Source organism: Acomys russatus, chromosome 11 (genome assembly GCF_903995435.1).
Source record: "Acomys russatus chromosome 11, mAcoRus1.1, whole genome shotgun sequence".
Taxonomy (NCBI): Eukaryota; Metazoa; Chordata; class Mammalia; order Rodentia; family Muridae; genus Acomys; species Acomys russatus.
Window position 1 is genome coordinate 11,209,094 of NC_067147.1, and position 14,548 is coordinate 11,223,641.

General features: G+C 51.5%; 1 protein-coding gene across 3 annotated transcripts; it reads left to right on the forward strand.

Annotated features, from left to right (window-relative positions):
* The first annotated feature begins 122 nt into the window (after window positions 1-122).
* On the forward strand, window positions 123-12,245 carry LOC127195454 (kelch domain-containing protein 3). Of its 3 annotated transcripts, XM_051152869.1 has the most exons (15): window positions 123-289; window positions 3,117-3,329; window positions 3,482-3,658; window positions 3,788-3,903; window positions 4,045-4,116; window positions 4,233-4,446; window positions 4,522-4,608; window positions 4,750-4,858; window positions 4,982-5,055; window positions 8,285-8,423; window positions 8,522-8,588; window positions 8,673-8,777; window positions 10,321-10,395; window positions 10,475-10,592; window positions 12,034-12,245. In XM_051152869.1, exons 2-15 carry the CDS (start codon window positions 3,176-3,178, stop codon window positions 12,168-12,170), a joined length of 1,644 nt encoding a protein of 547 aa, XP_051008826.1. In that variant the 5' UTR covers window positions 123-289; window positions 3,117-3,175; the 3' UTR covers window positions 12,171-12,245. The 3 variants fall into 3 exon arrangements, with proteins under 3 accessions (XP_051008826.1, XP_051008825.1, XP_051008827.1); XM_051152868.1 differs by lacking the exons at window positions 8,285-8,423; window positions 8,522-8,588; window positions 8,673-8,777; ... (1 more) ...; window positions 10,475-10,592; window positions 12,034-12,245 and adding an exon at window positions 5,166-5,310; XM_051152870.1 differs by lacking the exons at window positions 123-289; window positions 3,117-3,329; window positions 3,482-3,658; ... (4 more) ...; window positions 4,750-4,858; window positions 4,982-5,055 and adding an exon at window positions 7,040-7,193 and having other exon boundaries at window positions 8,282-8,423.
* The last annotated feature ends 2,303 nt before the right edge of the window (window positions 12,246-14,548 follow it).

Here is a 14,548-nt window from a genome sequence, read left to right on the forward strand (position 1 = left end):
TACCCAGGGACCCTCAAGCGCTCGATTTATTCTGCGCGTGCGCACAACTACGCCCCCCGCCCCCCGCCCCCCGCCTCAGCTCCCGACCGTGAAGTGATTTGTGGACTACAAGTCCCTGAAGGCGTCAGCCCAGGGCTCTAACTGCACGTGCGCGTCCCGCCGCCCGCCGGAAAGACGAAGTCTGGCAGTGTTTATCTCGTTGGGGACGGAGGAATCGGTTGGCGCGCAACGGGTTCTAGGCTGCTGGCAGCGCGAGGACCCGCAGCCCCACCCCGGCCCGGCCTGGCAGGTAGCCTGGGACGGATTGAGGGATGAGAAAGATTGGAAGTGCTGGCGACGCCCGTGCCTTCCGCTGGAGTCGCCGGGGAGGGGCCGAGGAGGATGAGATGGGGGGTGGGGAGGGACCTAGGGGGATGCTGGGAAAGAGGAGTGTTAATGGACAGAGAGAAAGGTTTGGGGGAAATGGTCGGGAGCCTGGTGGGAGAGACCTGGTGACTGGAGGAGACGCTGAAAGGAACTGGACGAGTGGGTTCTGAAGAGAATCAGGAAGCTGAGCATAATGGCAGGGGGAGGGGGCAGCGTCTGGCATTGTGGGGGAGGGGCGGCTGAGAAAGGTGGAGTAAAACAGGAGTCGAGTCATATTCAGAAAGGAGCATCTATGCTTGGAAGGAGACAACGAATGCTTTCTTTCCCTCGTGGAGGTAGACGAATTAGAGGGCTTTAGTGTGGACTTTGAAGTGGCGAGAGAAGGAAAACAAGGGAACTGCAAAGCTCTCGAGAGATCAAGAATGGAAGGGTCACAAGTGGAGACCTAAAGCTGTCGCCGGGAGGCGGGGGGGGGGGGGCATGCATCAAAGGAACAAGGGAATGGAAGGTTGAAAATGCCGTAGTGGAGAATGCTGGAGACCCAGAGATACTGTTTTAACTCTGGCGTCTGAGTTATCCATGGAGACGCTGGGGTTCTTTATCCATCTGTCACTGGGATTGATACGCTCATCTTAGTTCATTTTCATTTTATCTGGATTTACCTTCAAGGGAAGTAAAGGCCATGAGGGAAGATGATAGCCCCCCCCCTTTTTTCTTTTTTTCTCTCCTTTTTATTTATTTTTTATTTTTTTTAATTTTTAGACAGTGTCTTGTAGCTCTGGCTGTTTTGGAACTTACTATGTCGGCCTACCTGGCTGGCCTTAATGACAGACATTCCCCTGCCTCCTGAGTCCTGAGATGAAAAGGGATGCCTCACCACACCTGCCTTGCACTTTGGCTCTTAAAATTTTTCAGTCTCCTCTCTCCAATAAGCACAGACTTCAGCAGGAGTAATGAAGTGAGAGTGATTTTTGGCTGCTGCTATTTCAGGTTGAGAGAGGTGGCTATTTAAAGCCTACAGTGTAGGGTTAGGGGAGGCTGGGTGGGCAGTAGGGGGTTAGCCAGCTGAAAACCTCCTCTGTCTTCTTCAAGTAGACCTCCTTTGCTTGAGATCCCCCACCCCCACCCCACCCCCCAGGTTCTGTCTCTTTTTTTCTCTCTGCCAAGGCTTTTTGATCAAGGAGCAGATGATCACTCAATCCCAGCAGATGTCTCCTGGCAAAGGCATTGCCAGTTGGAAAAGAATTTACCTGAAAGAGCCCTCAAATGCACCCGTCATCACCAGGCTGCCAGGCAGTCTTTCAAAGGCCGTGATGCCTCTCCTGCTTGGGGCTTTCTCTTGTCCTACCCAAAGGCAATTTTTTTTTTTTTTTTTTATTTTGCTTTCCGACCTCTTTCCAATCTACACCTGTGACCCCCCTCTACTCCTGGGTATCATGGGCCTCTATCAGTCTACGAGGGCAAATGGAACAGGTGACGACAGATGGGGAGCTCACAAGCCAGTATGAAGACGGCACTCGGATCAGCTTCAGGGATGCAGATCAATTTTATTGGGGGTGAAGGAAGGTTATATAGAACTTGGGGTAGAGATAGGAATATTCAGGGTGGACGAGGGTCACTGGCTGGGGGTGGGGTGGGGGCTAAGGTACTGAGATGCCTAATTAGCACGGGGCGGCATTCCAGGAATGCTTGCAGAACGGGTTCTTACTGGGATAAAGGGAGTTGGACGACCTGTAGTTTCCCTTAGGACTTTACATTCCTCAGGTAGAGGGTGTGGGGATTTGGGCTCCCCAGGTCAGGCAGAGAAGAGGGAGCCCCACTGACAAAGGGTCCCCTCTATTTCGCAGAGCCGAGCTCAGCTTAGGGCTCTCCGGTGGTGAAGGACTGCAGCCTTAGTAGCAGGGTCCAGCATACACCCACACACACCCATTCTCTGGAAACCCACGCTCGGGGAGGAACTGCTGGGAGTGGCTTGTTTAACGATAGTAGGGCTGGGGAAGAGGGAAAGGAGAAAACTCCTCTTCCCAGCCCCCAGCATACACATACCTTTCTGGTTTAAGTTTCTAGTCCTGGCAGCCTACGAGCCACAGCTGTCAAAGGAACTCCTCGTGCCTGTAGGCACCCTGGGTGACCCTGGGGACAGCGGATCTGCTTGACAAGAACTCTCTGTGAGGGGCTAATGAACCATGGTTACATGGAGTTCCCTGTCCTAGGTAGGGACATTGTTCCACTCTAAAAGCCTAAAAGCCTTTGTTACTTTAAAGCAGCCATGCCAGCTTTCAGTGGACTGGCTGGGGCTGCCTGGGCTATTAATAGCTGTGAGTATTTTGAGATCCCTACCTTTAAGAGATGGAGGGAAATTCTTAGAGAGGTGGCAGTAAGCAGAGCCAGAAATAAGAACATGCCAGTATGGGGAAAGGGCTTGGAGTCTGGGGCCTTGGAGCTTGTCCCAAGGCAGGGATAGGGTGGCCTTGACATGGGTAGGGGGCCAGTCAGGATCACCAGATTCTGAGCTAGCAGGTGGCCCCACCCTTCACTGTGGGAGAACACAGGGCTGGGGCTAGCTCCTTGACCTCTGCTGCTCCCCTGGGGCAGGGCCAGCCACCTGAGCTGTGACTAGTGTCCCTGTAGAGGGTTGGTGTGGGAGGGCCACTGGGGTGGCACTTGGAGGCCAAGACTGGTCCTGGGCAGCCACACTGACCTGAGCAGAAGCGTCATCTGAAGAACCTTTGGCCCTGACTTGTGTACAGGTAGAAGAGGCAGCAGGCCGTGCCGGGGGGGCATGTTCCTGTAACCTGTAGCCCAGGGGATGTTACGGTGGACAGTGCATCTGGAGGGCGGGCCACGCAGGGTGAACCATGCTGCAGTGGCCGTCGGGCACCGAGTATACTCCTTTGGGGGTTACTGCTCTGGTGAAGACTACGAGACACTTCGTCAGATAGATGTACATATCTTCAATGCTGGTAAGCCAGTTCCCGTACCTTTCCTGGGCCTCTACAACAGGGGAGGTAGTGGGCATCTAAATGAAATTCAGGCGGGAGTGGGTAAGAATGTTTGGTTTGGGACAAGATGGCAGCCTGGAGGTTCCCAGGGCTGAGCAGAGCTGTGTCCACAGTGTCCTTGCGTTGGACAAAGCTGCCCCCAGTGAGGCCTGCCGTCCGAGGCCAGGCTCCTGTTGTACCCTATATGCGGTATGGACACTCAACCGTCCTCATCGATGACACGGTCTTCCTTTGGGGTGGGCGCAATGACACTGAAGGGGCCTGCAACGTACTCTATGCCTTTGATGTCAGTGAGTATGGGTCTCAAATGACGCCTTGGGCCTGGAAAGAGGTGGTTTGGGGGAAGACTGGAGAAGGGAAGGCCAGAATTGAGGCGGGTGTGTCAGCTGACCTGTGTCATTCTCTACCTCTTCCAAAAGATACTCACAAGTGGTCTACACCCCGAGTGTCAGGAACAGTGCCTGGGGCCCGGGATGGACATTCAGCTTGTGTCCTGGGCAAGATCATGTACATTTTTGGGGGATATGAGCAGCTGGTAAGTCTGGAAAAAACTAGTTTTATATCAAAAGGAAGAGAGGAAAGTTTAGCAGTGTGGAACAGGAGGCTTTTGAGTGGAAGGACAGCGGGTCACAGTGCCCATTGACACCCTGTTTTCTACCATTCTCTCATCACGCAGGCAGACTGCTTTTCCAATGACATTCACAAGCTGGACACCAGCACCATGACATGGACCCTTGTTTGCACAAAGGTCTGTCCTTTGTTTGCTCAGATCCCCACCCGTCGTTCAAATCCTAGGAAGCTCAGCCTCTTCTGCCTGAGCCCATGCTGATCGGGTCCCCCCCCCCCCCCCCTGCTCTTGGCTAGGGCAATCCTGCACGCTGGCGGGACTTCCACTCAGCCACGATGCTAGGCAACCACATGTATGTCTTTGGGGGCCGTGCTGACCGCTTTGGACCATTTCATTCCAACAATGAGATTTACTGCAACCGCATTCGAGTCTTCGACACCCGAACTGAGGCCTGGCTCGACTGCCCGCACACTCCAGTGCTGCCTGAGGGGCGCAGGAGCCATTCAGCCTGTGAGTGTCAAATTACTGTCCTGTGGGCTCCCCGGTGCAACCCCACTCCCCCCTCACATGTCTCTGCCCTTCCAGTTGGCTACAATGGAGAGCTGTACATCTTTGGTGGCTATAATGCAAGGCTGAACCGGCATTTCCATGATCTATGGAAATTTAATCCTGGTAAAGAGCGCTACCTTTAGGGGAGGGACAAGGACCCATTGAGGTGGGAGGAAAAAAACAACCGTGAGTCAGTGAGGGGTTGGGGTGTTGTGTGTGTGGAAACGTTGGCCAGGTGTTGAGGCTCTGTGAACTTCTCTTTAGGGTCCTTTACCTGGAAAAAGATTGAACCAAAGGGGAAAGGACCATGTCCCCGCCGGCGCCAGTGTTGCTGTATTGTTGGTGATAAGATTGTCCTCTTTGGGGGTACCAGGTCAGGAGAGAGTGGAGGGCTCTGGAGAGGGCTATGTCTGCAACAGAAGAGTAGGGGGTTATTTGGTAAGAGGGTCTTGTGGGTTAATGCTATCACCTACTTCCTTTCTTTCCATCCTCACAGCCCCTCTCCGGAGGAAGGCCTGGGAGATGAATTTGACCTCATAGATCATTCTGACTTACACATCTTGGACTTTAGTAAGTACTTACTACTGAAGGCATTCTCCCGTCAGCCTCTCTGTCTCTGGGTAGTGGTGAGGATGGGACCATTCCTCTGCTCTGACTGTCCTCCAACCCTTCCATTAAAGGCCCTAGTCTGAAGACCCTGTGCAAACTGGCTGTGATTCAGTATAGCCTGGACCAGACCTGTCTGCCTCATGACATCAGGTAAAGCAAGTGCTTGCAGAGGACAGACTGGTTGAGAGGGTGAGTGGCCAGGCACAGGTGTGACCTGGTTACCTCGGTCTCAAGATGCAGGAGACAGACAGTTTTATCTGCTGGAAATGAAATTTTTGTGAGAAACGAGGTAAAGGGGCAGCCATCATGTGACAACTGTCAGCTCTATGGAAAAAAATTTGGGGGGGGGGGTTGAGGTGTGCTTCCTGGTGCAGTCCTGTTTTGTCTTGGTGTGTGTTTTCAGAGTGACTGAGTAAATGTCAGGGCTGATTGCCAAGTGGAGATGTGAGGTTTCCGGGCCTCCTGGGCTCTGGAATGGAGAGAGGCCCTGATTTCTGGCCTATTCAAGTTTGAGTTCAAATCAAGCACCAAATGTCACCCCATGTGCCATTTACTCGGCTTGGTCAGAGACAGCCCCTTCTCCTTAGCGATCACTTTAATTCTTACTTAATAAAGTGTGTGTCACACCTTTGATGACACACAGCATACGGGCTGAACACATGAATCCCACGCTGGTCCTAAATTGACACAGGTGCAAGTACCTTACTACTGAGTACATACCTGGCTTAGTGTCTTGGTATAAGGAAACCTCCCTGAGTCTTTGTAGCATGAAAGTATTGTTGAGAGTATAATTTCATTTAGTGGGGTGGGTGGGTGGGAATAGCGTTAGGCCCTAAAGTTTAGGGAGAACAGGAGGTCTGAATCAGGACTTTAAAATAATGGACGCTCTGGTGGGGATGAGGTAGCAGAGCTGCCTGGCTGCATCTGTGCAGAGCACAAGGGGTATGTGGGTATACATAAGCCAGGTGCTTAGGTTCAGCAAGCGGCATAAACATAAACAGGAAACCACTAGAGTTTGGAGGTGGGTGAGTAGGTGGTGCGGTAATTGGTGGTGGGCGGGGTCTGGTGGTTAAACCCAGAAGGGCTGGAAGGAAGAAGTAGTAATGGGAAATTGAGCCACCTCCTGTCTTTGCCCATTGTCGTCCTTCCAGGTGGGAGCTCAACGCCATGACCACCAACAGCAATATCAGCCGCCCCATTGTCTCTTCCCATGGATAGGAAGAAGTGTCTGCGCCTCCCCTCCTGAGCCTGCTCTAATCTTCACTGCCCCTGCCCCTGCCCATCTCACCTGCCTGCCCCTTTGGCCCCTGGACTCAGTATACCTCCATGTGGAGTTGATGGACTAGAGGTGTTTTCTGTGCTGTGAATTCAGTGGGGAGTTGTCGGGGGAGGGCCGTTCCCCTCCTCCCTTGGGCCGAGGGCCCCTTCCCTTGGTGCTCTGTTCCCATCCACCTCCCTCCACTGCTCCTGGGCCTTTGCTCTGCCCCAGGCCAGCTAGGTAGCCAGGTAGTGCTGGAAAGGGACAGGCGTCGGGAGAAGCAGCCGGCAGTGTGGGAGCCTCAGGAGCGTCACTCTCCCCGTGACCACCCCTCTCCCTGCTTGAGCATCGCCTGGGAGCTGAGAGGCCTCAGCTGTTGGCATGAAACCCCCTCCCCGACCCGCGGGGCTGGGGACCAACAGACAGCTTCACCCTTCCTCGAGCTGTTGCTGTACCCCTGCAGCTCAGCCAGCTCTGACTTTATAAAACATAAAACCTCTGAACGTGTCGTTTCTGGAACTACGATAGAGGGGAGGAGGCAGAGGGCCCACCTGTGAGGTTCTTGCTCTGCAGCCAAGCGTTTGAAGAAACCCAATGCCACTGGTCTCTCAGTAGCTCTAGTGCCAAACCCCTCCCAGAGCGACTGCGGAGTAGCAGGGCCTTCACCACATTGGCTAAGGCTTCCGGAATGGGTGGGGCTTGGGGAGCAGTGAGCGGAAGTAGCGCTTTATTATCCGGACTGCGTAAAACATGCCGAAAACTGGTTCTAGTGCTAAGGCCCGGGCCGAAGGTCCCCGCCGAGCCATGAAGGGTGGAGACCTGGTTGGCGACCGGCCGAAGGGTGAGGGCCTGGGGTTGGCGGGAGCGGGAGCCGTCTGGCTGTGGGAACGGAAGGGCACCCTGAGCGCCGCATTTCAATGGTGGGTGAGAGGGAGTGCTTCCGCCATTCACACTTGGGGGAAGTTTCTTGTTTTTGTTTCTTCAGAACGTGATGAGGGGTGTGGGGCGTGATCTGCGGGAGTCGGGGATGGAGGGGTGTGTGTGGCTCAGGCCAATTCCGAGCTCTTGGCGGTACCGCTCCAACCTCCCTAGTGCTGGATTATAGGCATAAGCCTCCAGGCCAGGCCTGGGCAGATGCGAGTTCTAGTTAGAGCGGGATGTAACAAATTGAACCGTATGCAGGCATTTGGAAACAATAAACAGCAAAGTAAAAAAAATTCGTTTTACCCCCTTAAAAAAGGTATTTACCGGTGGTGGCTACCCCAAGTGCTGGGATTACAGACACTGGGCTCATGGAGAGCTTTGAGTTCAGGATAGCATGATAATTAGTTCGATGAGAATTATATTTCTTTTAGTGTGTGAAAAGGGGGGGGGGGGGCGACGTCCTGCAGGCCTTTAATTCCAGCACTCAGGAAGCAGAGGCAGGCAAATATCGCAGATGGAGGCCAGCAGGGTATACAGAGTAAGCTACAGGACAGCCAGGGCTACACAGAGGAAACACTGTCTCAGAAAACCAAAAAAAGAAAGAAAAGAAATGGACTATGGATTGATTGACCTGGCTCTATAACAAGATGAGAAGTCAAGTAGCCAGAATGTTAGCACTCCGTTGGTGTACCGTGACAGGGCAGCACCACTGCAGCAGTCGTAATGATTGCTGTGATGGAGCGTTAGAAAGAATGGGGGTAGGATGAGTCGGCTGTGTCTGGTGTGTGTGTGTGTGTGTGTGTGTGTGTGTGTGTGTGTGTGTGTGTGTGTGTACACGTACGTACACATACTACAATGAGGATGGTTAAGGCCATTCCTAACCATGGTGACTCCAGACTCTTAACTCGGGTGCTCAGGTTTGGCGGCGTGTTCTCTCGCCTGCTGAACCCTCTCTAGCCTGATGAAGTCTTCCCTGCAGTGGTTGGTACTGACCTTTCCCTCCAGCAGACACATCCGACATGTCATTTGAGGAGCTGTTAAAGCTGCAGAGCCAGATGGGCCCCGCAGCACACAGACAGGGGGTAGCCGGACGCAGCACCAAGAAGCAAAGCCCCCGACAGCCCGTGTGTGTTGCAGATAAACACCGGTGAGGACCAAAGCACACCTCGGAGTTAAAGGATGGCATGACTCCAGTCTTTGACCAAGACTGGAGTGCACTTGCCCTGACCTTTCATTTCTCCTCAGGCCTCTGGAAATGTCAGCCAAAGTCCGGGTGCCGTTCTTACGTCAGGTTGTTCCCGTCAGTAAAAAGGTGAGGAGAGGGCAGGGAGCAAGAACATCCCTTAGAGAAATGCGACTAAACAAGCTGGCTGTATTCTTTCTGTGCTTTCTGAAGGTGGCCCGAGACCCCCGCTTTGATGACCTGTCAGGGGACTATAACCCTGAAGTGTTTGACAAAACTTACCAATTCTTGAACGATATCCGGGCCAAGGAGAAAGAGGTGTGTAGCATGCAGAGGTGGGGAGCACGGGTGGGCGCGGCTTTGGCTCTTGGTTGGTTCATCAGGTTTGCTAGTGAGTGGTCAAGTTGTTTAGCTCCCTTTGCCTCAGTTGCTCTTAAAATGAATATATTTTTTTTTAAGTTGATACATTGTCCTTACTAATATTTGTGGGGTAGGATGGCATTTCTTTTTTTGTTTGGGTTTTTGTTTTGTTGTTTTGAGAGAGGGCTTTTTTCTTTAACAAAGCCCTGTCCCGGAACTTGCTCTGTAGACCAGGCTGGCCTTGAACTCACAAAGATCCGCCTGCTTCTGCCTCCCGGGTGCTGGGATTAAAGGTGTGCACAACCACGCCCAGCAGGATGGCAGTTCAACGTGTGTATTCACTGTATAATCAAGGCAATTGCCATAGCTCTCACCTCTCCCATAGAATCATTTCCTTGTGTTGAGAAGTTACAATCCTCTCGTTGGCTATTTTGAAATACTCAAGCTACGCTTAGTGGTACATAATTTATAATCCAGCTACTTTGGGAAAGGAGGGAGGGAGGGAGGAAGTTGGAGAATTTGAGGCCACCCTGGCCACAAGACCTTCCTACCCCCCGTAACAACAACTACAAAGTGAGCCAGAGGCCGCCGGCACGCCTGTGATCCCAGCACCCGGGAAAGCAGAGGCAGGTGGATCCCTGTGAGTTCAAGACCAGCCTGGTCTACAAAGTGAGTTCATGACAGCCAAGGCTACACAGAGAAACCCTGTCTTGGAAAAACAAAAAACAAAAAAGGGAAGAAAGTAATAGATTCAACCCTAGTTGTCTGAGTACTATCAACCTTGGAAACAGGTCTTCCTGTCAGGGTACTTCCCTCTGCCTGCTAGCTAATTCTCTGCCTGCCCTCTTCAGCCTTTCATAGCCACCGGTCTGTACTTCAAAATCGACTAGGACGTCTACATATAAAACTATTTGGTGGCGCACGCCTTTAATCCCAGCACTCGGGAGGCAGAGGCAGGCAGATGACTGTGAGTTCGAGGCCAGCCTGGTCTACAAAGCGAGTCTAGGACAGCCAGGGCTACACAGAGAAGCCCTGTCTCGAAAAACCAAAAACCAATATATATATCTATATATAGATATATAATAATTGTCTTTCTGTTCCTAACCGATTACACTTCACATACTGTTGCTTCAGTGTTTATTTGTTCAGTGTCAGAGGTTAGAGGATAATTTGACAGGTTGTCAGCTCTCTCCTTCAGTTTGTGGGTTCCAGGGATCCAGTTCAGGCCAGCAGGCTTGTGTAGCAAGTGCTTTTGGCCACTGAACCTTTTTACCAGCTTTGCTTTACTTTGTTTGATTGTTTTTAATTTTTGAGACAGGGTTTCTCTGTCTAGCCCTGGCTGTCCTGAACTCTCTTTGTAGACCAGGCTGGCCTCGAACCCCCATCAATCTGCCTGCCTCTGCCTCCTGAGTGCTGGCATTAAACGTGTGCGCCACCACGCCTTTTCTCACACTTGCTGCTGTCTGAATGTTAACTCTGTTACTCATTTTCCGACGCGGAGCTGGTGAAGAAGCAGCTGAAGAAGCACCGCTCGGGGGAGGAGCACGAGAAACTGCAGCAGCTGCTCCAGCGAATGGTGAGTGGGTGTGAGAGAGAGCCGCTGCAGGCAGGTGTGAGTCCTGGTGCTCCTGCTCACACATGTCTTCCATCCTCAGGAACAGCAAGAAATGGCCCAGCAGGAGCGAAAGCAGCAGCAGGAGCTGCGCTTGGCCTTGCAGCAGGAGCAGCGGGCTCTGGCGCAGCAGGGCCAAAGGCCATACTTCCTGAAGAAATGTGAGCGAGGCGGGCTTGGGGCTGGGTGTTGCCCCGGGATCCAGGAACTCCTCTGAGGAGTGTGGGAACTCGGGAGGGTGGAGCTAGCAGGGAGGTGCTTCTTGTGACCATGCTTGCATCTCTAATTAGATATGTCTGTGGGGGAGGTTGGGGTGTAGCTTAGTTGGTAGGGCATTTCCCTAGCAATCATGAAGCCCTGGGTTCGATCCCTAGCACCACATAAAACAAGACTAGAGGCATGTGCTTGCAGTCTCAGCACTTGGGAAGTGACGGTAGGAAGATGGGAAGGGAAAGCTTGTCCTCAGATATGTAAAAGTTTGAGACTGGTCTGGACTAGATTTCCTATGCCAAAAAAAGAGAAAGGATCAGTGATTGTCGAGTTTATTTCCAATGTCATTGAATCTCCATTTACATGCTCATCTAGGCACATAGGAGCTCACAGTTGGTGCAGCTGAGTAAGACTTGAATCATAAAACATTAGCTTACAGGCCAGGCAGGAGAGGGTGTGGGTTTATCTATTTATTGTATTTATTTAATTTAGATTTTTTTCAAGACAGAGTTTCTCTGTGTAGCCGTCGCTGTCCTGTACTCGCTTTGTAGACCAGGCTGGCCTGGAACTCAAATCAATCCACCTGCCTCTGCCTCCCAAGTGCTGGGATTAAAGATGTGTGCTACCACACCCGGCTAGGGTTTGTTTTTAATCCCAGCACCTGGAGATAGGTGCAGTCATATCTCTTTGAGTTCATGGCCAGCTTGGTCTACATATTGAGTTCCAGATCAGACCAGGCTACACAGTAAGACCCTGTCTCAAAAAAAAAAAAAAAAAAAAAAAAAAAAAAAAAAAAGTTAGGTGTGGTAGTATATACTTGTTATCCCAGTACTCAGGGAGGCAGAGGCAGGCGGATCTCGGGAACTTCAAAGCACAGGCTGGTCTAGAAAGTGAGTCTAAGACAGCCAAGGCTACTCAGGGGAACCCTGTCTAGCAAAAAATAAGTTATTTAGGCAGGGTTATTAGATAGCTCAGTGGTAATATCCTTGCCTAGGATGAACAAAGTCCTGGATTCAATTTCTAGCACTAGGTAAAAAGAAAGAGGCTGGCTTACTGGACTGTTTTGTTGCCACCAGCAGCACACACAGCACAGCTACCACGTCTCTCCTTCATATACCAGTGAGCCCCTAACAACGTGCATGGCTCAGTGTAAGGGGTTCCTGATGTCAGGTCAAGAAATAAGGTCTCAGCTGGGCGTGGTGGCACACGCCTTTAATCCTAGCACTTGGGAGGCAGAGGCAGGTAGATGGCTGTGAGGTGGAGGCCAGCATGGTCTACAGAGAAGAGTCCAGGACAGCCAAGGCTATACAGAGAAACCCTGTCTTGAAAAAAACAACAAAAAAAAATAAGGTCTCCACCCGTGGCTCAGCAGCTTGCGCTCTTCTTCCCTAGCTGAGCAGCGCCAGCTGGCTCTCGCTGAGAAGTTCCAGGAGCTGAAACGCAGCAAGAAGCTGGAGAGTTTCTTGAGTCGCAAGAGGCGCCGAAATGCTGGCAAGGACAGGAGGCATCTCCCTTTGAGCAAGGAGTAAGGAGCTGTCCTGAGAGACCTGGCTGTGTGGGACAGATCTGGGCTGGCCAGTTCTGGTTCTCTCCTGTGCAATGGCAAGCATGGCTGCCTCTGAAGCCCCATGTGCTGCTGGAAGACTGGGTCACAGCGCCCCCTCTTGGATCTGGGCCGTAAACAGCTGCTGCGCCATGTTCTCCTTCCATCTGTGCCTTAAGCCAGTGATTCAGATGACACAGGGACACGGGTTCTCTTTGTGATTCTCTTTGTGTTTATGCAAGAGCCACTTTGTAACTTTGTAAACCCATCCTCCGGATGCTTTGTATAAAAGAAGTCACTATGGTTGTATGTGTGTGTGTGTTGGTTAGGCTTTGACTGCCCCGTTAAAGCACCACAGCCAAAAGCAGTTTGGGGAGGAAAGGGTTGTTCATCTTACAGCTTGTAGTCCACCCTGAAAGAAGTCAGAAGACCTCAGGGCAGAGGCCTGGAGGAACCAAGCTCACTGGCCTGCTCAGTCTGCATGCTCTTTCTTCCCTCGCTCTCGCTCTCTTTGTTTTGAGACAGGGTTTCTCTCTATAGCCCTGGCTGTCCTGGAACTTACTTTAGACCAGGCTGGCCTTGATCAGACTCACAGAGATTGCTTCCTCTGCCTCTGAGATGCTGGGATTGAAGTCCTGTGTCACCACGCCTGGCCTTCAGCCAGCTTTCTTAGACTACCCAGGTCACCTGCCCAGGCATGGCACCACCCACAGTGAGTGGGACCCTCCTATCTCAGTCATCAGTCATGACAGTGCCCCACAGAGTTACCTAAGGTCAATTCTGTGGAAGCTTTTTCTCAATTAAGGCTTCTTCATCCCCCATGATCCTCCCTGTGCCAAATCCACATAAAAACTAGCCAGTACAATGCACATGCTTCTTAAGGCCCAGAGTAAATAGCTGTTTTTCTTCAATTGAGATATCTTTTTTAGATAAGAATGGTTATCTAGGATACAAAATTTTTATTTTGTATAATGGATGGAATTTATAATTTTGTTCTCCTAGTTGCAAGCGAGCTAAGGATTTTATTATTTTTAAATTTTAAAAATTATTTTATGGGTGTGGATATTTTGCCCACATTTATGTATGTGAGCCTGGGAGCTCACCGAGGCTAGAAGAGAGGGCATCAGATCCTGTAGAGCTGGAGTAATAGGGATTCTGAGCTGCTGTATGGGTCTTGGGAATCAAATCTGGATCTTCTGGAAGAGCAGATAGTGTTCCTATTAAGCCATTTTTCCAGTTCCTCTGGTGTGTGTGTGTGTGTGTGGTGGGTGGGGGTGGTCCTGAGGACCTTACAAGTCAAGGTCCTCAACCAGGTGTGGGTCCTAATGACTTATAGCTCTTAAGAATGGCCATCGGTGGTGGCGTACACCTTTAATCCCAGCAGTCGGAAGGCAGAGGCAGGTGGATCAGAGAAACCCTGTCTCAAAAAGAATGACCTCATCAGGGGGCCGGGGGTCAAACTTCTTGCCCTGAGTTACCATCAGAAGTGAAGCCACCTGTCTGCCCTCCAGAGGGATGATCCAGAGGGAGAGGCTAATGTCTGGTACCGGTCAGGAGGGTGGACTGTCCTTGTAGTCCTGATGCTCTGGATACAGGCTGTGTGATTAGGAGGGTCAGCGATTCAGGAGTCAACATCCTGGAAGGATTTTAAGAGCAAAGCAGGTAGGTAGGGGTGTGTGTCTTCCTACATGGAGTAACCAGAGACACAGCCAAGAAGGAGAGTGCTTCCTAGCAGGAGTTTTATACCAATCGCTAGATGGAGACTGCATGTAGCCGGGTAGTGCTACGGCCCTAGGGCTGGGTACTTGGTTTGCAAGCTCCTCGGACTGTGGCAGTGCTGGAGGTGAGGCATGGCCTCTCCTGAGGGCAGTGTGTGCAGACTTGAGTACTGGAGCCCAGACAAAGCTCTGTCACCTTACCACTGGCTAAAGTGTGTGACATACTCTTGTAATCCCAGCACTTGAAAACCTAAAATGAGGTTTGGTTTTGTTTGATTTTCAAGACTGGTTTCTCTGTGTGTAGTTTGTAAACCGGGGTGGCTTTGAACTCACAAACATCTGCCTATCTGCCAATAAAAAGCCATGGTGTCCGCTGTGAAGGAAGAAGGCTCCCCCCAGATGATAAATGACAGCAGCCTGTGTGTGTACCTGAGCCCACTAAGGTTCTGGCCTAAAGGAACCATGGGATTGGCAATGCAGCTGTACAGTGTAGACCTCCACCCTGCCCCTTTTCTTGTAGCTTCGTTCTACCCTCACTCTCCCAATTCCTGGCCTCCTGTCCTTCCTCTATTCCAGATATATTCTGAGTGGCATCCAGTTACTTCTCTTTGGCCTTTGTGCCCTTTCTTACCACCTGCCGCTTCCG

Excerpts from the sequence above, each read along its gene's own strand:
- LOC127195454 (XM_051152869.1), top strand. The coding sequence starts at position 3,176 with ATGTTACGGTGGACAGTGCATCTGGAGGGCGGGCCACGCAGGGTGAAC. Across the intron at positions 4,609-4,749 it reads TCTATGGAAATTTAATCCTG|GGTCCTTTACCTGGAAAAAG; the intron begins GTAAAGAGCGCT and ends ACTTCTCTTTAG. Across the intron at positions 10,593-12,033 it reads GCCATACTTCCTGAAGAAAT|CTGAGCAGCGCCAGCTGGCT; the intron begins GTGAGCGAGGCG and ends CTTCTTCCCTAG.